At 42.1% G+C, this 23857-nt stretch overlaps 1 protein-coding gene across 2 annotated transcripts in view; it reads right to left on the minus strand.

The window, feature by feature from the left end:
- LOC141259640 (amine sulfotransferase-like) overlaps positions 1 to 17097 on the minus strand; it is a 57653-nt gene extending 40556 nt beyond the window's left edge. The window contains exons 1-4 of one of the 2 annotated variants that reach the window (XM_073675905.1): positions 16940 to 17097; positions 16697 to 16871; positions 13403 to 13611; positions 7427 to 7553 (exon numbers count right to left, since the gene is read on the minus strand). In XM_073675905.1, the coding sequence (XP_073532006.1) occupies positions 7427 to 7553; positions 13403 to 13611; positions 16697 to 16865 (505 nt within the window). In that variant the 5' untranslated portion in view covers positions 16866 to 16871; positions 16940 to 17097. Of the gene's footprint in view, positions 1 to 7426; positions 7572 to 13402; positions 13612 to 16696; positions 16872 to 16939 lie in introns of both variants that reach the window. The other variant, XM_073675904.1, reaches the window with a different exon arrangement.
- Between the last annotated feature and the right edge of the window lie 6760 nt (positions 17098 to 23857).

Consider the following 23857-nt stretch of genomic DNA (forward strand, 5'->3'; position numbering starts at 1 on the left):
ACCGTTTTTCATCCCTTAATTTTGCATTATCATAAGGGTAATAGGATAAATTGCACCATGAAATTTGTTATGCAATTTCTCCTTAACACGCTGATACCCCATATGTGGAGGCAAATTACTGTTTGGGCACATGGCAGGGTTTGAAAGGGAAGGAGCGCCATTTGACTTTTTGAATGTAAAATTTGTTTGAATAATTAGCGGACGCCATGTCACATTTGGGGAGCCCCTAATGTGCCTAAACAGTGGAAACCCCCCACAAGTGCCACCATTTTGGAAACTAGACCCCTTAGGGAACTTATCTAGATGTGTGTTGAGCACCTTGCACCCCCAGCTGCTTCACAGAAGTTTATAATATTGAGCCGTAAAAATAAAATTTTCACATTTTTCCCTCAAAAAATGTTTTTCATTCCCTAATTTTGTATTATCATAAGGGTAACAGGATAAATTGCACCATGAAATTTGTTGTGCAATTTCTCCTGAACAGGCCGATACCCCATATGTGGAGGCAAATTACTGTTTGGGCACATGGCAGGGTTTGAAAGGGAAGGAGCGCCATTTGACTTTTTGAATGTAAAATTTGTTTGAATAATTAGCGGACGCCATGTCACATTTGGGGAGCCCCTAATGTGCCTAAACAGCGGAAACCCCCCACAAGTGCCACCATTTTGGAAACTAGACCCCTTAGGGAACTTATCTAGATGTGTGGTGAGCACCTTGCACCCCCAGCTGCTTCACAGAAGTTTATAATATTGAGCCGTAAAAATAACATTTTCACATTTTTCCCTCAAAAAATGTTTTTCATTCCCTAATTTTGTATTATCATAAGGGTAACAGGATAAATTGCACCATGAAATTTGTTGTGCAATTTCTCCTGAACACGTCGATACCCCATATGTGGAGGCAAATTACTGTTTGGGCACATGGCAGGGTTTGAAAGGGAAGGAGCGCCATTTGACTTTTTGAATGTAAAATTTGTTTGAATAATTAGCGCACGCCATGTCACATTTGGGGAGCCCCTAATGTGCCTAAACAGTGGAAACCCCCCACAAGTGCCTCCATTTTGGAAACTATACCCCTTAGGGAACTTATCTAGATGTGTGGTGAGCACCTTGCACCCCCAGCTGCTTCACAGAAGTTTATAATATTGAGCCGTAAAAATAAAATTTTCACATTTTTCCCATAAAAAATGTTTTTCATTCCCTAATTTTGCATTATCATAAGGGTAACAGGATAAATTGCACCATGAAATTTGTTGTACAATTTCTCCTGAGTACGCCGATACCCCATATGTGGGGGAAAACCACTGCTTTGGTGTACGGCAGGGTTCGGAAGAGAAAGAAGCGCTATGTTGGCTGGGATAGGCAGCAGACACCATGTCACATTTGAAGAGTCGTTGACATGCCAAAACAGCAGAAACCCCCACAAGTGACCCCATTTTGTAAACTACACCTCTCAAGGAATTCATCTAGGGAAGTAGTGAGCATTTTTTAATTTTTAAATTTATACCATTGGGCAGTGAAAAAAGCATAATTATATTTTTACCACAAAAAAATGTTTTACCCTCAGATTTTACATTTTCACACAGGGCAATGGGTAAAAATGGTGCCGAAATGTGTCACACAATTTCTTCTAAAAGTGTCAATACCCCATATGTGGCTGTATCGTACCACTTAGCCATACGGTGAGATTTGAGGGGGAAGGAGCGCTATTTGACAATTGGAGAACAAATTATTGTAGAATAGGCATTTGGATTTGGGAGCACAAAATTTTCTGAATTTCTTTTGGGGGGCAAGGACCATTTTGCTTTTCCAGAGCCTTTCTGCTACCAGTAACTTGGAAGTCCCTTATATTTTTAACAGATGATGGACCTGAGTGGGGACTAGCTTTTTTTGAGGACTGAGTTGAAGCTTTTATTGGGAACATTTTACGTAACATTTATCCGGCGCTCTAGGCTGAGCACTTACATCGGGGTTTCCATCTAATTTTCCAAGTGATGTAATTCAGATGAAACCCCTGCAGGATCCATTCACTGTAATGAGGCAGCAGAGTTACTCTGGACTCCGTCTGGCCTCTGTTTAGTGGTGTCCTTTTTTTCAGAAGTGCACAAAACTGTGGCCAACCGCACTTTTATGCACGCCTAACACAAATGACACCGTGGGATCCCAGGCTAGACGGCATCCACAGTGGCCTATATCTGCCTCATTACAGGGAATCTTCCATCATGGGTTCTGGCTGAATCACGTATTTCAGAGATTTACACGGAAACTCTGGTGTAAGTGCTCAGCGCAGAGCAAAGGATAAATGTGAGCAGAGCCTTACTGGGATCTTTGGGAGACATAATAAACAAATCAGTAGCAGGTGAATAATATTTGTTTTATTTATTTTTTATGCCGTTCCTAGTGTGATATAACTGATTAGATTACTTTATTCTTCGGGTCGGTGCGATTACAGAGATACCAGATTTATATCGGGTTTTTATGACTGACAGCTGTCACACACTAAAATACGCTTTTTTTGCAAAATCTAGTTTTTGCATCACCATATTTTGAGAGCTATAATTTTTCCATATTTCGGCCGATAGAGTCATGTGATGGCTTGTTTTTTGCGGGAAGAGTTGAAATTTTTATTGGAACCATTTTTGGGCACGTGACATTTTTTGATCGCTTTCTATTCCGTTTTTTGGGAGGTAAAGTTAACAAAAACAAACACTTCAGGAATTGTTTTTTGAGTTTTTTTTTATGCCGTTCTGCGTGTGGTAAAAGTGATCAGGCAGCGTTATTCTTCGGGTCAGTACGTTTACAGCGATACTACACTTACTGTATTTTTTTTATGTTTTGGCGCTTTTACACAATAAAACAATTTTATAGAAAAAAAAATATTTTTTTTGCATTGCTTTATTCTGAGCGCTATAACTTTTTTATTTTTTGGCTGATGGAGCTGTATGGCGGCTTTTTTTTGCGGAACAAGATGACGTTTTCAGTGGTACCATTTTTATTTCTATTCTGCTTTTTGATCGCATTTTTTTCCACTTTTTGTTTGGCGATATGATGAAAAAGCATATTTTTTTGCTCCGTTTTTTATTTATTTTTATTACGGTGTGCACAGAAGGAGTTAATTAGTGTGACAGTTTTATAGCTCGGGTTGTTTCGGACTCGGCGATACCAAATATGTGTACTTTTTTTTGTTTTGTAATAATTTACGGATTTATTGGTTTAATATTTTATTTATTTATTTTTATTTATTTTGTGATTTTTTTTTTTAATAGTTTAAAAACTTTTTTTTTACTTTTTTTTACATTTTTACTTAGTCCCTGTATGGGACATTAATTTTTATTTTTCTGATCACTGATCTCATGTAATGTAATACACATATATTACATTATATGAGATCTTCACTGACTGTTTCAGTCAGAGTCTCCTGTCTGACTTCAGCTACATACAGGCTGAAGCCAGACAGGAAGGACACCATATATGGCAGAGCTGGAGGCGGTCATGTGACCTCCAGCTGCCATAGCAACCCCAGGTCCTCAAACGAAACGGAGGTCTTCGGAGGTAAGTAAGACGACCCCCTCTCTTCCTGCTGTCTCCTATATGCGCGATCACTATAGATCACAGCATATAGAAGACAGCAAAGGGTTAACATCACTGGGACCTGATCTAATCAGGTCCCGATGATGTACCCTGTCAGAGCTAACGCTCTGCACCGGAATCGCAGTGCTTGCAGGACCCTGGGGGTCCTGAGCACTGCGAGACCACCCACCGTTTTTAAACGTCGGCACTGCACAGAGCCCGGCAAGCGCCGACGTTTATCTACAGTGGGCGGTCGGGAACCGGTTAACACAGATGTGGGTGTTGATGAGGACAGGGCTGGCGATCAATCAGTCATGATTAAGTAAGAATGACATCACTGGACACTTTAAAAGGAGGCTGGTTCTTTGTATCATTGTTTCTCTTCAGTTAACCATGGTTATCTCTAAAGAAACACGTGCAGCCATCATTGCACTGCACAAAAATGGCCTAACAGGACAGAGTATCGCAGCTACAAAGATTGCACCTCAGTCAACAATCTATCGCATCATCAAGAACTTCAAGGAGAGAGCTTCCATTGTTGTCAAAAAGGCTCCAGGGCGCCCAAGAAAGACCAGCAAGTGCTAGGACCGTATCTTAAAACTGTTTCAGCTGCGGGATCGGACTACCAGCAGTGCCGAGCTTGCTCAGGAATGGCAGCAGGCTGGTGTGAGTGCTTCTGCACGCACTGTGAGGCGGAGACTCTTTGAGCAAGAGCTGGTTTCAAGGACGGCAGCAAAGAAGCCACTTCTCTCCAGAAAAAACATCAGGGACTGACTGATATTCTGCAAAAGGTACAGGGAGTGGACTGCTGAGGACTGGGGCAAAGTCATTTCCTCTGATGAATCCCCTTTTCGATTGTTTGGGACATCTGGAAAGCAGCTTATTCGGAGCAGAAGAGGTGAGCGCTACCACCAGTCTTGTCTCATGTCAACTGTAAAGCATCCTGAAACCATTCATGTGTGGGGTTGCTTCTCAGCCAAGGGAATCGGCTCACTCACAGTCTTGCCTAAAAACACAGCCATGAATAAAGAATGGTACCAGAATGTCCTCCAAGAGCAACTTCTCCCAACCGTCCAAGAGCAGTTTGGCGCCCAACAATGCCTTTTCCAGCATGATGGAGCACCTTGCCATAAAGCAAAGGTGATAACTAAATGGCTCATGGAACAAAACATAGAGATTTTGGGTCCATGGCCTGGAAACTCCCCAGATCTTAATCCCATTGAGAACTTGTGGTCAATCATCAAGAGATGGGTGGACAAACAAAAACCAACAAATTCTGGCAAAATCCAAGCATTGATTATGCAAGAATGGACTGGTATCAGTCAGGATTTGGTCCAAAAGTTGATTGAGAGCATTCCAGGTAGAATTACAGAGGTCTTGAAGAAGAAGGGGCAACACTGCAAATATTGACTTGCTGCATTAGCTCATTCTAACTGTCAATATAACCTATTGGTCCTCATAATATGATTGCAATTATATTTCTGTAATAAAAACCAGAGGCCAGCAGATCATGGGAAAAGATCATTTTGGTGTCATTCTCAAAACTTTTGGCCATGACTGTACTAGAATGCCGTTCGGGCTTCAGGGAGCCACAGCTACCTTCCAGAGGGCCATGGACCGGATTCTGGGCTCACATAAAAAATACACTGCCGTTTACTTGGACAACATTGTGATTTTCAGCCCAGATTGGGGAACCCACCTGCAGAAGGTCCAGGCAGTACTGGATGCATTGAGAAATGCTGGGTTTACCATAAACCCAAGAAAATGAGCCATTGAAAAAAGGAAGAGGCGAAATACTTGAGCTACGTGGTTGGAAGGGGTGAAATAAAACCGCAAATGAACAATGTGGAGGCCATCCAGAATTGCCCGCAGCCGGCCTCAAAGAAACAGGTAAGGGTCTTTCTGGGTATTGTGGGGTATTATCGGCGGTTTATCCCAAATTTCGCCACAATAGCGGCACCCCTAATCGACTTACTTAGAGGTACGAAGGCAGCGATGGCTATGTGGTCTTCTGAAGCAGAGATTTGCAACCAGCCGGTCTTGATTGCACCTGACTTCCGGATAGAATTTGTGCTCCAGACAGCAGACGTCGGCATAGGAGCCGTCTTATCTCAGGAAGTAAATGGGGAGGAACACCCCATTCTGTACTTGAGCAGAAAACTCTTGGCCTGCGAAAAGAATTATGCAGTCATGGGAAAGGAGTGCCTGGCCGTCAAGTGGGCGGTTGATACCCTTAGGTATTACCTATTAGGCCGCAAATTCAGACTGGTCTCAGACCATGCCCCTCTGAGATGGATGAGGGAATGGATGGGAAAAAATGACCGGGTGATCAGGTGGTTCTTGGCCCTCCTGGAATTTAGTATTTTGGTAAAGCACGGGCCCGGGAAACTGCATGCTAATGCCGATGCCCTGTCCAGACTTCCCTCTCTAGTGAGTGTAGGTGCCAAAACCCCCGACTTTGGGTAGAGAGGGGGGGGATATGTGACAAAGTCACTGATAGTGTGTCAGAAGGGAGGTATGTGTCGCTGAAACTCTTAAACTCAGTGATGTGAAAGCGTGCAAGTTCTCCTACACAAGTAGGTGTAGAGAGAGTTAATAGAACCACATTTACAAGGGAATGTTTTTAGTGGATAAACAATGTGCAGGGCGGAACATCATCCACCATCCCTCCCAAACAGGGGAGTATCTGGGCTTTAAATAGCCAGCCCTGACACTCAGGTGTGTTCAGTACCTGGGGCAACTTTTATCCAGGAAAGAGCTAGCACGGGGTGTGCTGAACCTAACGGTGTATGTGGCCAGACCTTGGCCGAGATACGGACTGTGCTGCAAGTTTTGTATTTTGTTTTGGCTCTTTAGCCGAATGGGCTGAGTTTTCTTTTTGGACTCCAGGGTAGTTTATGACTGCTAAATAAACTAACACCAAAATTTAAAGAGACAGTATTCTGTGTTTTACCTCCTCATACAGCCGAGCTGGTCGTTACACCACAAGATATAAAGTAAATATACGTGTGTATATATGGTATAGTCTGCTCTTATTTTTTTTATTTTGTGTACATGATTATGGTGTGGCCATCTTGATAAAGATGCTGCCATTATTTAGAAATATGCAGCTCCATGACCATATGAAGCAACCGACTGGAGATAGTCATTGACTTCTAAGGAAGAGTTTTTAAATATAAATATACAACAGTAAAATAAACATAAAATCTTTAAAAATACTTAAAAAATATGTGATACTTGAATACTTTAATTAAAGTCGGTCATGTTCTGAGGACATGTTACTCAAAATCAAAAATTGAGTGCCTGATCTTTAAGAAAATCTTTATGACATATTAGCACAAAGTGGCAATGTTTATCCCAATATATTACAACTCTTTCTCATTGCGGCGTTATATAACTAAAAAAATGATGGTCATTGTAATATTTCCTTGTAACAGTAACACTGATTCTGCAGATACTTTTGGATAATAATTAGTTATCTAAATAACCCTTTAGTTTAAATGACAATAAAATCTTGTGGAATATGAATAGGAAATATTCCAGGAACAGCTGTCATGTTAAATATATTTAGCTGCCTATGGTTCTTTTCATTTGCATTTGAGGCTCCATTCAAAGCTACGATTTCAAATTCTATAAGATTTGTCTAATGGTAAAGTGCTGCATGTAACACTATTCAATGTAAGCACAGAAGTAAATGAAGCCTAAAGTTTACTTTCAAAATACTTTTAGTTTGTGTGCTCATTTGGCATAAAGGCTACTTATAAAGGCTAATTAATTTAAAAACTGAAAAAAATATATTATCATTGCATTGCTTATAATCACATGAAAAAATCATTCCTTGCTTGCTTCTACATTACCTTTCCCTGATATGAAGAGGTTTATAAATGTTTCCCAATGTATCGTGCATTTTAAATATGGATTCATTTTGTAAAAGTGGTAGAAGGATACTAGAACATCTTTAGGGTTTCGACTCACATATATAATCTGAAAAAAAGCATAAATCTGAACTTTTGAATTAATGGGCTTATTCATTAATTTAGTTAATAAATGTTCAATAAGTAAGTCAAACATTTCTTTATAAGTTAATAGCTATTTAAAACAGCATATATAAGGCTCATATAAGGATTTTGTGTCAAAAATATTGTGTCCTAGTCCATAAGTGTTGTGCTGTGTATGGTGCATCAGACTCACTTGCAGGCCGGAGGCATCCAATTGGAACCAAAACAAATAAAGTCCAGCGGAGGACCCTTATTTTGGCATTTTTCTTAAAAAAATGTTATGCTTCAACAATCCTTAAAAGAACTTCATTCCTTTTCGGACCATGTATGTACATACAGTGGGCACTTTATGGCAGCATAGGGGACACAGCTGTCTAGGAACAGACTACGCGTTTCAACCGTAATGAAGGAATGATGTTCTTTTAAGGATTTTGAAGAATTAAAAGATTTTATGAAAAATGGCAAAATAAGGGTTCCTCCGCTGGACTTTATTTGTTTTGGTTCCAAGCGATTGCAGGAGGGTGTGCCTCCCTAATTTCCATATGGATCCCTGGCAGATTATCGGACCAAGGAGAAACTACTATCTGGGTAAGCTGGCTACTATTGACTTTTTGGAGGCATTCAATGTCTCCAAATAAACCCGCATGCACATCAGGGAACACCCAGTTCATTTTAATAAGTTCAATTTTACTGGGCAATTCAAGTACATCGGTCTTTACCACACAGTATCAGTTTCAGCACCCATTGCCACTTCATTAACACAGTGCATATCCATCATTTGCTTATGTTCAGCTTGGACTATCCCTACGCTTGATCATCCTGTCAGCGCCAGGTATTGCCTGTCTGGCACCGCAGTATTCCCAAAATCTGCCACGTTTCTCTCACGTCCATATTCCTCTGTACAGAATGGGTTAAGGTGCTCTTCATAGCACCTGTATCGAGCCGTAGGCTCCAGAAGTTGCACGAATGTGAGTAAGGAGTTTTGTACCACCCCGTGCTTCTTGCCCACTGCCACTTGAACTTGACCTTGTCTCCAACAAACACACAAACTAACTAATTCCCCAAACCAAGGAAGTAGTTCCCTTTTCTACTAGCCCTACCCTTCTCCCTAATGTGGGCTAGCACCAAATATTAACTATATATTATCCTATTTACTGACATTCCTTTTTCTATGCTTGCTCTATACCTGACCTAAGTGTCCCTGTGTCACTTTAGGTATTACCTTCACAGTACTCACACAGCAGCATCAGTACCTATAACACTATGCATTATTCACATTACTTATACATTACACAATCCCTATAACATGGCTAAACACTATGCATATTATACTTTCAATGCATATCACATTCTATACATTCTACATTTCACATGACACAATAAAAGCCAGTAAAAATGCACAACGCTATTCTTATTACGCGACGGCTGACTTCAGGGGCAGGGACAGGGACAGGGCAGTGCACACCCTTACACATACATATAAGAGTTATTTATCTTTACATCAGCATTAGATATTCTGTTTTTTTGTTCTTATTCAGGAACAAAAAAATGGAACTCGTGTTAAAAATGCATCCATTCTATAAAGGCTACAAACGGTGACAAAAAGAGCTCATTCACTGTAAAGGATCTGTGTTTCTGTTCAGGAGTCAGCCATTAAAGTGTAATCCGGTTTTATACAAAATGGGGCCTTGGGCAAAAGTTTAAAGTGGAGCCCCAAATGCAAACATATTGCACCTTCACACAGAAACATTTAGGTTGCATTTTCATGACCTGAATTCAGGCCGTGAAAAGAAAACGATTGACAATTTACAAGTTGTTTGGCACTTGTTTACTGGACTCTTTGCACAGGCTGAGGAAGAGTGACAGGCACAGAACAATCACCAGTAGATCAATCTGGTGCTATACAGTATCATGTTATCAGCAGCACATCTACAGTTTACACCTGTAGATGTGCCGCAGGAAAATAATGATTTGTGTTCCGTCACAAACAAACCAATCACTCAATTAATGAACATTATTTTGCTGATTCACTGGTCCACGGGTAACCTCACCAATGGCGCGTTGGTGGGCAAGGTTTAGTCTGTAAAAGGCCCGCCCACAAACATGGCGACGAGCTTGGATCATTGAGCATGATGCTGTTGTGTGGACGTCTGTGCTCCACGTGTAGTTTCCGCTAGGCAGGTTAGCTCCATAGAGGCAGGTAGCTTCACCTTGCAGTCTGGCTCTGTCAGAGGGGGTCGCCTTACACCCCGAGCAGCCTGCAGACGTCCTACTCCCTGTAGGCACCTGTGAACCACGTGGAGAAATACTCCTCTGTCCGGTAGCACACTGGCAGAGGACACGAACCCGACGGCGTGAGTCACACACGCATCTTAGCGCCAACTCCTATTGCGTAGCGCCTGTATCGAAGACAGGGCTACTGCTTTTCCCTCGGTCACACGTCTCCCTGCGGTTCTTGGAGATTGTGTTAACCGCTGAAATCCGCTCCGTGTGCTTTAACACGGAGTGGTTTATCAGTTTAGTAACTGCTATCCCGGACGCTCTTCTCCCGTGCAGTTAACGGGGATAGAGCGAACCGCTATACCCATTCCTGTGTGCAGAAACATGGAAGGGTTTAACATTTTAGTTTGTCGCTTTCCTTTCCACCCGGAAAGTGTTCGGCAGCAGTCCACCAGGCTGCATTGCGGACCCCGGGGTCGGTTGCGTTCCATTATATTAAAGTTGTTTGCAACCGCCCTCCTAACACAGTGGCATGTAAAAGTTTGGACACCGCTGGTCAAAATTACTGTTTTTGTGAACAGTTGAACAAGTTGAAGATGAAATGATCTGTAAAAGGCCTAAAGGTAAAGTTGACACATTTACTTTGTTTTTAGGCCAATATATATATATATATATATGTTATTTTTTACATTTTAAAAATTACAAAAAGGAAAATAGGCCAATGCAAAAGTTTGGGCAACCTTGCACATCTTTGTGCTCAGATAACTTTGACCAAGGTTTCAGACCTTAATTAGCCTCTTAGGGTTATGAGTAGTTTTGTTCACTATCATCGTTAGGAAAGGCCAGGTGATGCAAATTTATCAGCTTTATAAAAACCCAGCCTCTTTTAACCTCGTGCCAAAAAACAGCAGCCATGGGTTCTTCTAAGCAGTTGCCTAGCACTCTGAAAATGAAAATGGTGGAGGCACACAAAGCAGGAAAAGGTAAAATAAGATAGCAAAGAGTTTTTAATTTGCCCTTTCCTCAATTCAAAATGGAAGTAAGAGTTGCCCTTTCCTCAATTCGAAATGGAAGTAAGAAACGGGAGTTAACAGGAACAGTGGAAGTCAAGATAAGGCCGGGAAGGTCAAGCAAAAATTTCAGTGAGAATTTCAATGCTTGTAGGATAGCTAGAGAGGCAAATCAGAACCCCTGCATGACTGCAAGAGACCTTCAGTAAGATTTAACAGACTCTGAAGTTGTGGTAAATTGTTCTACTGTTCAGAGAAACCTTCAAATATGGCCTTCATGGAAGAGTCATCAGAAGAAAACCACTCCTGCATCCTCATCATAAAATTCAGCTTCAGAAATATGCAAAAGAACATTCAGACAAGCCTGAATCATTTTGTAAACAAGTCCTGTGGACCGATGAGGTTAAAATAGAACTCTTTGACCACAATGATCAAAGGTATGTGTGAAGAAAAAAGGGCACAGAATTTCAGGAAAAGAACATGTCACCAACCATTAAGCATGGGGGTGAATGAACCATGCTTTGGGGTTGTGTTACAGTCAATGGCACGGGGAAGATTTCACGGTTAAAGGGAAGAATGGATTCAATGAAATTTCAACAAATTTTTGATGCAAACATAACACCATATGTGAAATAGCTGAAGTTGAAATGAGGATGGCTTCCTCAAATGGATAATGATCCTAAACACACGTCAAAATCCACAATAGACTACCACAAAAGGCACAAGCTGAAGGTTTTACAATGGCCCCCACAGTCACCTGATCTGAATATCATTGAAAATCTGTGACTAGTAGTGATGAATGAGCAGTAAAATCCTCGGGTACTCGTTGCTCAGGTCGAGCAAATTGGAATGCTCGAGTGTGCGGTCCAAGTAACAAGCCCAATGTAAGTCTATGGGAAATGCGAGCATTTTTCAGGCGGCTCCCCCCGGTGGTCTGCAGAGGGACTAAAAATTGCCCAAATCGATAGGAACAGTGGTCAAATGGCATAGGAACAGCATGGGGAAGACCCCTGGAAGCATTTCTGACTCCCAGGTCACTGCTGTCAACAATATTGCCAGAGGTATTATGCCACTTTCACGGACTCAAAATAAAACATACAAAAACGAAACGAAAATGGAATTTCCTGGGAAATATATTATGGAACATCCTTTCCAGGGTAATGACTTATATATAAGGAAAATAAATAACCAAAAACAAAAATGCTCCTCCACAACTTGGGCTATGTTCACACGTAGCGTTTTTGATGCGTTTTTGCACTTTTGCATTGCTTTCAACGGTGAAAAATACATTCACCAGTAAACTTCATTTTAACATTTTACAACCTTATCCGCCATGTGGTGTGTGAAACATCAGCAGACACATCCTGTTTCATTTATGAAGGAGGGATTGTGAAAGTCACAAACACTAATTTTACAGCCTTACTATTCTTAAAGGGCCAGCACTCAGCTATGCTTTGTAGTTCCCATTATTAAAGAGTGGGTCTCCTATACTATTATTGTGTATGCAATGATGCAAGTGCTGCCAAAAATGTAGACGCAAACCAATACCTCAGTACCCAGCAGATAAAGAAGAGGGTCTCAGTAAAAAAAATGTTACCATTATAAAGGAGTGGGTCTCCTATTGCGGCAATGCCCATGCAGTGACTGGAAGAGCTGCCAAAATTTGGGAAAAACCCCACTAACAATTTAAAGACACACAGAGCTGGGCCACAGTAACGACATGTTCCCATTAGAAAGGAGAGGGTCTGCTATCCAGTTATAGGGCATGCAGTGAGTCCAACGGCTGCCAAAATTTAGGAAAACCCCACTAACAATTTAAAGACACATAGAGATGGGCCACAGTAACATCATGTTCCCATTAAAAAGAAGAAGGTCTGCTATATAGTTATAGGGTATGCAGTGAGTTCAACATCTGCCAACATTTAGGAAAAACCCCACTAACAATTTAAAGGCACATAGAGCTCGGCCACAGTAACGACATGTTCCCATTAGAAAGGAGAGTCTGCTATATAGTTATAAGGTATGCAGTGATTCCAACAGCTACCAAACTTTAGGAAAAACCCCACTAACAATTTAAAGACACATAGAGCTGGGCCACAGTAATGACATGTACCCATTAGAAAGGAGAGGGTCTGCTATACAGTTATAGGGTATGCAGTGAATCCAATGGCTGCCAAAATTTAGGAAAAACCCCAATAACAATTTAAACACACATAGAACAGGGCCATAGTAACGACATGTTCCCATTACAAACGAGAAGGTCTACTATACAGTTATAGGGTATGCAGTGAGTCCAACGGCTGCCAAAATTTAGGAAAAACCCCACTAACAATTTAAAGACACATGGAGCAGGGCCACAGTAATGACATGTTCCCATTAGAAAGGAGAGGGTCTGCTATATAATTATAGGGTGAGTCCAACGGATGCCAAAATTTAGGATAAACTTTTGCTGGTGAGCAAGTGTCGCTAAAATAAATAAAAATGCTAGGAAATATTTTTAATATTGTTTTTTTACCATAAAACTTATCAAAGCACCAATATTGTAAAATCATCTATTAAATAATTAATATGATAAATATTGTAAGAGAATACTTATGTGATTTACTTTTCCCATCCTAAACCTCAGATCTTTAGGCATTAGATAATAAGGCAGATGAGACGAGAAGAGACGAGGAGATGGACGGCTGCTGAAGTCAGAGTTGTAAATGTTATACTCAATCCACGGCACTCTTTCTATGTTTTCAATCTGTTCTGTTGTGTTTCGATGGCCTTCATTAAATATTAGGCTTAGAATTTGCTGTGTCCAAATTGTGCCTGCAGAATAGCATGTATTAATTAACATTTAACATGCAAAATGTATCAATTTCTCCTCAGCTTTCTACTATGAATATACAGGTGCATCTCACTGAATTATAATTGCATCAAAAGGTTAATTTATTTCAGTTCTTAAATACAAACAGTGAAACTCAGATATTATATAGAGTGATTACAAACAGAGTGATCTATTTCAAGTGTTTATTTCTGTTAATGTTGATGATTATGGCTTACAGCCATTAAAAACACAAAAGTAAGTAAATTAAAATAATTAACAAAAAAGACCTGCAAAGGCTTCCTAAGCATTTAAAAAGGTCCCTTAGTCTGTTTCAGTAGGCTCCACAATCAATGGGAAGACTTCTGACTTGACAGATGACCAGAAGGCAGTCATTGACACACTCCACAAGGTCACAGAGTTCCAATTTTCATTTGAAAATCAAGGTCCCAGAGTCCGGAGGAAGAGTGGAGAGGCACACAATCCAAGCTGCTTGAGGTCTTGTGTAGGTCCACTGTGTTTTATCAAGACCAAAGTCAGCGCAGCCGTCTACCAGGATATTTTAGAGCACTTCATGCTTCCCTCTGCTGATAAGTTTTTGGAGATGGAAATTTCATTCTCCAGCAGAACTTGGCTCCTGTCCACACTGCTAAAAGTACCAATACCTGGTTTAAAAACAACAGTATCACTGTACTTGATTGGCCAGCAAACTTGCATGACCTTAACCCCATAGAGAATCTACGGGGTATTGTCAAGAGGAAGATGAGAGACAGTAGACCCAACAATACAGACGAGCCGAAGGCTGCTATCAAAGCAATATGGGCTTCCATAACACCTCAGCAGTGCCACAGGCTGATCGCCTCCATACCACGCCACATTGATGCAGTAATTGATGAAAAAGGACCCCCCGACCATGAATTGAGTGCATTTACTGAACATACATTTCAGTAGACCAACATTTTTCAAGCTGTTGTTATAAAGTATTCTAATTTACTGAGATGATTTTTGTGTTTTCATTGACTGTAAACCATAATCGTCAACATTAACATAAATAAACACTTGAAATAGATCACTCTGTTTGTAATGACTCTATATAATATGAGTTTAACTTTTTGTATTGAAGATCTGAAATAAATTAGCTTTTGGTTGATATTCTAATTTAGTGAGATGCACCTGTATACTACTATAATGTGCACGTGGGATGCACCTTCTGTGTTCCACGGTCATCCTTTGCCTATACTATAGGACAGGGTTATGTATTAGACGTGCACTTGAGATGCTATATAATGCTGAGAGCAGGGATTAGCTATGCATAAGGTTACAGCACCTGCGGCAATGTGGCAGATGAATTGTGAAGGCATGCCACAACTAGCTGAGTTATACTAGTGGATTATCCTGATAGTTTTTTTTATAATGCACTGACACTTAGGGACCTGTGCATTAAACTAATTATACTTCAAAGTTGCTATTAAAGCACTGATACCAAGGGATTTGTGCAATAAATAAATTAATACACTATAAGAATGAATGAATGCTGTCAATTTGATTTAAGGCTAGGGAGAGGCATATGAGATATTTCATAACTGGTGTTACTATTCAATTTGCATTCAGTATATATATATATCAGGATAAATGTATATATATCCTGATATGTGCAATAAATGAATAATGAGAGCTATGTGGAGCTAGGATTAGGATATTTAATATAAGTATCACCTTTGATATGTACAATAGAAGACCTTGTACTAATTTAAAGAAGCTCTCCCATCAAAGTTTTTATCTTCTTAATATATTGCAATCATCATATTATACAGCACTGTGTACTTATAATTGCTCATTTTGCCTTTCTGCCCAGTTAATTCTTCTCTTTTTTCTGCTTTATGAAGAATGAGGAAGTCTCTTGTCCCTGTATGATTCATTGCCCTCTTCAACTCCTGACCCAGGGGCTTTGTTCCTCCCTCCGCCAGGGACTTTTGCAGTGATTCAGGACTTGTGCAGAGAAAATTGACTTCCTGTTTCTACATAGAGCTTAGAAGGATTTAGCTAGTCAGTTTTTATTCACGTGATGTCACAGACCTAAAGAAAAACAGAAGAATTAACTGGGTGGAAAGTCAAATTGAGCAATTTTAAGTAAGCAGTAACATATAATATGATGATTGCAATATGTTAAGTGGATAAAAACTTTGTTGGGTGTGCTTCTTTAAAGAGCTTGATAGGGGGTTCAGTACAGTCCTAGGAGACCTCAGCAGTGTAATCCTTTTTTTTCAGGACAATTGAATACATTGAAATACTTGTGATTTGCTGCAAATCACTTATCAATATATATATATATATATATATATATATATATATATATATATATATATATATATATATATATATTCAATTAGTTTCTAAATGGGCCCCTGGTGGAACTGAGAAGGTTACCTATGAAAATTTAATATGCACAGACATGCTGGCCATGGTCTATATGGCGAGCTGCTGTATCTATTATCATTACAGCGAGAGCCCTTTTCCTAGGGGTATACTGTCCTTTAGTTTTTAATAAATTGCTATGTCGCTAATCCAATTAAAATTGGGTCTGTATATATGAGTCTCCTAATGAGTCGCATAGAGTGGTGGCGATGAAACGTGTAGAGACGTGAGAAAGATTGTTATAACTGCGGAATTTTTTTTTGGCCACAGAACTTAGAGACCATTGTTTGGTGTTTTTGTTTGTGTATGTGTATGTCAGTCATTTCCTGGCGTTACACTCAGGATTTGAATTACTTTAGGTAGTAGTATTGTTATGGTTATTTCAAAATTAATAAAAGTTTACTTTTATGGATTCATCCCTTTTTCAGTGAGTCCTTTCAATCTGTTCTGTTCTATTTCGATGGCCTTCATTAAATATTAGGCTTAGAATTTACTGTGTCCAAATTGTGCTTGCAGAATATAATAAATATTTTAACATGTAAACTATATTAATTTCTTCTTACCTTTTTACTATGAATATCTACTTTGTAATAGATTATCTTTAACAAACTATTCCAATAAAATGAAACTTTTCTTACACCATCATTGGGAAAAAATATCAACCAATGTCCGTACCTGATTTTGGGTAAGTGACTAGAAACACATCATCTTCCCTAATTTCCATTCGCTCAATTTCATCTATGACTTCACGTGATGTAAAATGGGTCTCAAAGTATATGCCTTTATGTTTAAAGAGTAAAGCTTTCAAGGATTCTTCAAGTGGATCTTGGTTCATTGTTGCCATCTACAGCTAAAAATATAATATCTTTAATATGTATTTGTTAATAATAATAATAATAATAATCCAAATTATATTACCTTATAGGCAAATGTGTTTTCTCTGTCCAGATGGAAGCAATTAAATTCTTGAGCACAGTAGGTTACGCTTATTTATAAATGACTGATTTAACCTTTAAACTTTTTGGAACAATTTGATTTGTTCTGCCCCTCAATTCTCATTTTGCAGATTCATTTCAGGTAGATCTATTAATTATTAATCACCCTTAATCTAAAATGACCTTTTAATGCAAACTATTTCTTTTAGTCTTAGGTGATAGAAGTGGACTTAAACATTTTGGATCAAATGTAAAATCTGTAGTAGGGACTCCTACCTACTATTGGTTTTAAAAACATCTTTCAGTATATACAGTAGTTAGAAACAGCTTTATGGATTAGAGATGAGTGAACCCGAACTGTAAAATTCGGGGTTCGTACCAGACAGTCGGTGCTGAAATCCAATCACAGACTTCTCACGGCAGTCCGTTTTAGTGTTTGAAGTTCGTATGTTGAATAAAGCTTTTGAAAGGCTGTAGCACAGCCAATCAACAATGTTTTTAGCTGTGGGCACTTCCTCAGCCATCACAACCATGCCGAGTATTGGTATGAATTGTGATTGTACGGCGCACCATGTGACACCTGGTCTGTATAATCGCCGGATCACGGGTGGCGCCACTGACGCGCCCCTGGGCCTGCTGTGTCGCACAGCGTCTCGCGCACGGGGGCTTACCCGGAACCGGATCAGATGAGGGTTGTAGTCTCCGAGTGGCGGGGACCCGGTCCGTGCCCAGGGAGTCAAACTCAGTGTGTGGCAGTCTTGATAGATGTTATTTGAGTGTCGACTACGCCACCCGTTGATTTGCAGCTATGGAGCTGCCGCTGCAGGGCAGACCGCTGAGGCCGGTGTAGAATTGTGCAGCGTGATAGTATAACCCCCAACGGGAGGGGTATGGCCTCAGGGCAGCCGACGTGGAAAATGGGGGTAGCAGGAACCACTCAGAGACGGTGCGGTGTAATTCAGGGTCTTTACTGGTAACAACGATAGACCCTCCCGGAGTACTTGCTAGCGAACGGGGCCTGGTCAGTCCTTGAGCAGATGGGATCTCCCCTGGCCAGGCGGAGTTGTAGGCCTCCCAAACTGACTGTACTCTTCTGGCTACCTTGCTAGAAGCGGATATAAGTAGCCCACGTCCCTGAGTGTACCGTGTGGTGCTCACCCGTATGGCCGGTGACTCGGGGCCTTCTAATGGCTTCCGCTCCACGATGGCGGTGCTGGTCCCACGCGTGTGACCGTGCCTTCGGGTTTCTGGGCCTGAGGACCTGAAATCCCCTGCCGGTCGGCTTCTGCTGCTGGGTAAGAGTTAGTCCCCACAGCCTCGGACGCCGGGTCCGGTAAGAAAGCTTCTCAGTCAGGGCGAGCTCTGCAGCTGCCAGCCCCTGACTCGTAGTAGTATTGCTCCTACTGAGCTTCTGCTGTTTCTTCCTATGACTGTTTCTTGTCTCTACTCTCCTTGACTGACTAACCCTGCTTCAGCCCCGGGTTTATATAGGGGAAGTTCTTCCCCTCCCAAGACTGGGCAGGAGGTGTGGCATGCACAGGATCCCTGACCAAAGGACCTCCCACCTGCTCTCAGACATAACATTACATTACTGTGGAAACCAGACCCCTGGGGTGCCACACCACCATTGTGCTCTGACTAGAGTTGGGACAGGACATGGCTCGAGTGTAGAACAGTGTTAAGTTCTGTGGGGGCACACTGACAGCCCCTGTGGGGGTACTCTGCAAAACAGTCTCAGTAGGTACTCAGGAAAATGACCTCTTTGGGGTTACTCTGCAAAACAGCCTCTGTTGGGGTACTTTACAAACCAGCTTCTCTGGGTTTATTCTGCAAAACTCTGTAGGGGTACTCAGTAAAATAGCCTCTGTGGGGGTACTCAGCAAAACAGCTTCTGTTGGGGAACTCTGCAAAACAACCTCTGTGGGGGTACTCAGCAAAACAGCTGTTACTCACACGCCACCTATGTTCAGATAGCGGCAAAACCGGTTACATGAAGTTGTTGGAATCCTGGGGAAATGGTTACTCAGGGCAACCATAGGCTGCACCTTCTCTCAGGCACACGGTAGTTGCTGACCAGACACATCTCACAAGGGTCTTCATAAAAGGTAGAACAGTAATATTTAATGAGGACGCTCAGTGCAATGCAAATGTCTCTTTGAGCAACAGGCTCCAGTAATAACAGTACAGTCTCCTTTGCAGCACAGCAGTACACAGTCTATTATCGGGTAGCACAGTACAGCACAGTTTTAATGCATACACAATCACAGGCTTTTCCTTCACAAGGACTCAATAATACACAGGATTCTTTATCCTGCATGGAGATGGAGGGGGGAAAGGGTGTGATGAGGGAGATAATATCTATGACAGGCTTCCTTCCAGCCCTTATCTTCCTGGCCGATAATACTCCACACTTAGCTCAGGGAGTCTAACTGACCTTTGTTTAGCTTCCCTCCTGACCAGCATTCTTTTCCCTTGCCTTCTGTGAGATACAGATCACAAGCCACCTTTCTCTTCGGCTCTGGCCAGACAGTTAACAACTTCCCCACAATCCCCCTGGGGCTCTGCTTAAATACTCCCCTTCTCCTGTGACTGTGTTAACCCCTCTAGTTGCTGGATGCTTCTGGAGCACAACAGGTTCTGTCTCCTGTGCTTGTGTTACTTCTAATAGTTGCTGAATGCTTTTAAAGCAACAGAACTACTTCTGCTTGTCACACTCTGCAACAGCACTAATTCTGCATGTCACACAGCCTCTGCGGGGGTACTTTGCAAAACATCTTCTGTGGGGGAAATCAACAAAACAGTCTCTGTGGGAGCTCTCTGCAAAACAGCCTCTGTGGGTAAATTCTGCAAAACAGCCCCTGTGGGAGAACACAGCAAAACAGCCTCTTTGGGAGTACTCAGAAAAACAGCCTCTGTTGGGGTACTCAGAAAACAGCTTCTGTGGGGGTACTCTGCAAAACAGACTCTGTGTGGGTGCTTTGGGTAATTTAGGCTTTCTGGCACCCGGGCAAGAGTTTAGTTTGGCGCCCCCCAGCACATATGCGATTTGCACACTTAGTGAAGTGCCAATGAGCTGCTCTGCATATTTCTCTCAATGTTCAGTGAAAAACTGAGAAAAATAGAAAGAGAAGCTGGTTGTCATGTGACCATAAGTATGAAAATCGCATGTGAGTGAAGTGGCCATGAGATAACTGCTGGAACCAGCAAGCTGAGCTGAATCCTGACAGTGAGTATATTGCACACTGTTAGGATTGGCTACAGGGCTTCATTTTATAATTAAAGAGCTTATCAGGGTTTGAGATGAAAGTCTGCAGCCACTCTATGTGACTGCAGGCTTCTGAATTCTCATAGCACATGTACTGCACACTTTTAGGATTCTGCCTTGCACAAGTACAGCGGGTACGAAAAGTATTCAGACCCCTTTAAATTTTTCACTCTTTGTTTCATTGCAACCATTTGGTAAATTCTAAACACAGCTGGACTGCAATGAAGGAGTAGAACCATCTCAAGGAGGATCACAAGGAAATGGACAGCATGTGACTTAAATATGAATGTCTAAGCAAAGGGTCTGAATACTTATGACCATGCGATTTTTCAGTTTTTCTTTTTTAATAAATTAGCAAAAATTTCTACATTTCTGTTTTTATTCAGTCAACATGGGGTGCAGAGTGTACATTATTGAAAAAAAAATGAACTGTATAAAATTTAACAAATGGCTGCAATGAAACAAAGAGTGAAAAATTTAAAGGGACCTGAATACTTTCTGTACCCACTGTATGTGATTTGTATACTTCTGGCCACATTCCGATAGGACGAGTCCGGCCTCGCTCAATTCATTGTAATTGAGTGAGGCCACGCATATAGTGTTGAGCGAATTTGTTCGTCGAATGTTCGAAAGTTTCAAATTCGGTACGAATTTGGCACATTCGGATTCGTGATCGCAAAGGCAAGCAAATTTCCTTAAAATCGAAAAGGTTCGACGAATTTGTGCGGGACCGCGAATACATGGCAACCACGGCGTTTTGATCAGTTTTATTAGCATAGTGCAAGTGTATGATGAGCGGTGACATGTACCAGGTGAGTGTGGGGGCTTTGGAGCGCTTAGAACAGGTCAGATCAGCGGCGCACTGTTTTTTTTTTCCTCTGGGCGGTATCTTTAACTGAGGAAAGTGCGGAAAGCCAATCATAGCGCAGGAAACATCTACACTGTCCAGACATAAGGGCTTCTGCAATTGGCTGCAGAAATCACATGTCCTCTCAATATAAAATGTGACCATGTTCACTCAGCGCCATTATATCCATGTCACTGCAGGAGACAGACGCAGCTCAGTGTTCTCCTGTGTAATGAGAGATATTAGCTAGATAGATGGGCTCTTGTGTGGTAGTCAGATAGTGTAGATAATTCCTGGCCTGTGTACCTCTGCAACCGCTGGTGCAGCACATTTTTGGTGTTCTTGTGCAAGTGCCAAAATTCATACAGTGCTATAAGCCAGCTACTACGTCAATGGCGGTCAAATTCAGCTTGTATGCACAGTCAAACCTATATGTGTTTTTGGTTGACAGGCAGAGTCCACCAATGATTTTTTCCTGTGGTAAAGTTGATCCAGTCTACTAAAAGGCTGATCCTATTTTAGTGGCGTTGAACTTGTCCAGGTTTCACAGTCAAAAAACAAAACTTTTCTTACTAGGCTCAGTCCAAAAAATATTATTTTCCTGTGCCAAAAAAGTCATACAGTGCTATAAGCCAGCTACTACGTCTGTGGCGGTCAAATTCAGCTTGCATGCACATTCAAACCTATATATATTTTTGGTTGGAAGGCAGAGTTCACCAAAGGTTTTTTACTATGGCAAAGTTGATCCAGTCTACTAAAAGGCAGATCCTATTTTAGTCATACAGTGCTATAAGCCAGCTACTTTGTCAGTGGCGGACCAGTGCACCTCAACAACCATAAGCTGCCCCATTAAACGCATCCATTGCTTCTTCCCCCTCCTCTGTTACTGTGCCAAATATTGTCACGCAAGTCTCACATCGCAGAAACTCCGGTTCTTTACCCGCTCCAGTCAGGCTGAGTGACAGCCCGTCAGCTGTAAAGGAAGCTTACACGCCTGCTGTGTTTGTTTGACCGAGCACACCGCATGTTTCTCAATCCACCGTAACATCTGCACCTCACACATGCTCCACCAGTTTTTCTGGTTCACCATACTCCCCCCTCTCTCAGCACTTTAGCCAGCCCTCGGTCCCGCAGTTGTGGTCATGTAAAAGATTGTTTGATCCTACGCATGACAAAGCTAAGAGGTTGAACTCCACCATCTCCAATCTGTTGGCCATGGAAATGCTGCCTTTCCGCCTGGTAGATACAGACGGTTTCCGATAACTGATGGCCGTCGCAGTCCCCTCGTACCATTTTCCCAGTCGCCATTACTTCTCTAAGAAAGCTGTGCCTGCGCTACACCAACATGTCGCAGATAACATCACCGGTTGCTTGTCTAAATCTACGTTTGCCAGGGTGCATTTCACCACAGACACCTGGACGAGTAAGCATGGCCAAGGGCGTTACATCTCGCTGACTGGGCACTGGGTGACTCTTGTGGCTGTGGGGGCAGGCAGGGAAGGTGCTGCTCCACAAATCTTGGAATCCCCAAGGCTTGCAGAAGGAACCTCTGTAGTTCACACTTCCTCCACTGCTTCTGCGTCCTCCACCTCCTCTAGGGCCTCCATCTGTGCACTCAACCTCTGCCTTAACAAGACACGCGTTCCAAGGGTGCGGAGCTAATACACACCACCTCCGTACTGCGCAGTCAGGGCTCACCGTAATCAGGCAGTCTTCAAATTAAGATGCCTTGAAGATCGCAGTCATACAGGTGAAGAGTTGTGGGCAGCTCTCGTGGCTCAGATTGAGCAATGGCTGTCTCCGCTGAATCTAGAGCCAGGGAAGGCTGTGTGTGATAACGGTGCAAATCTGTTAGCGGCCATAGGCCGAGGCAAGCTTGCATACGTGCCTTTTTCATCGCTCATGTTCTCAACCTGCAGGTACAGCGATTTCTCCGCCACTATCCTGACCTGGATGAGCTGCTTCACAAAGTACGGAAGCTGTGTGCTCACTTCCGTTGTTCGCACCCCTCATGTCATCGACTTGCATCGATACAGAGGTCTTTGTCCGTGTCAGTTAACAGTTGGATCTGCGATGTGCCGACGCGGTGGAATTCCATTCTGCACATGTTGCAGCAACTGTGCCAGCAGCAACGAGCTCTGACGCAGTATGTCATGATGTATAGCTTGGGGCAACGCAGTACGGACTTGGGGCATATCACGTTTGCAGAGTGGGAACAGATTAAGGACCTCTGCACCCTTCTGCACAGTTTTGAAATGGCTACTAAACTGGTTAGCGCTGATGATGCCATCATCAGCATCACTATTCCGGTCATATACATGCTGGAGCAAACTTTGAATAACCTGCGGCAGGAGGTGGTGGCCCCAGAAGAAAAGGAGGATGCGGAAGGGATACCAATGTCTCAAATTTCCAGACTGTCGTCACACAGGCGGATGCCAAGTGACAGTGGATTACAGCGATCGAGGGGGTTTGGTGATACCAGGCAAACTGTTAGTGAAGGTGCAAGAGACGAGGAACTAATGGAGGAGGAAGAGGTGATGGGCGAGCAGCTGTCAGAGGATGAAGAGGATAATCATCCCCTCTCGTTTGAATGTGGTTGGCAGGAGGGGACGGAGGAAACAAGCATCAGTGTTACACAGCCCACAATACAGCCTGGCTTTGGACCTCCTGGAAGAGCCCGACATATGAGTGCCTTCTTGATGCACTATCTGCAACATGATCCCCGTATAGTTAGGATTCAAAATAATGCTGACTACTGTGTTGCCTCTCTGTTAGATCCACGCTATAAG

The sequence above is a fragment of the Phyllobates terribilis genome, unplaced genomic scaffold, assembly GCF_046119375.1.
Source record: "Phyllobates terribilis strain yellow unplaced genomic scaffold, ASM4611937v1 Scaffold_3__8_contigs__length_932513732, whole genome shotgun sequence".
Lineage (NCBI taxonomy): Eukaryota > Metazoa > Chordata > Amphibia > Anura > Dendrobatidae > Phyllobates > Phyllobates terribilis.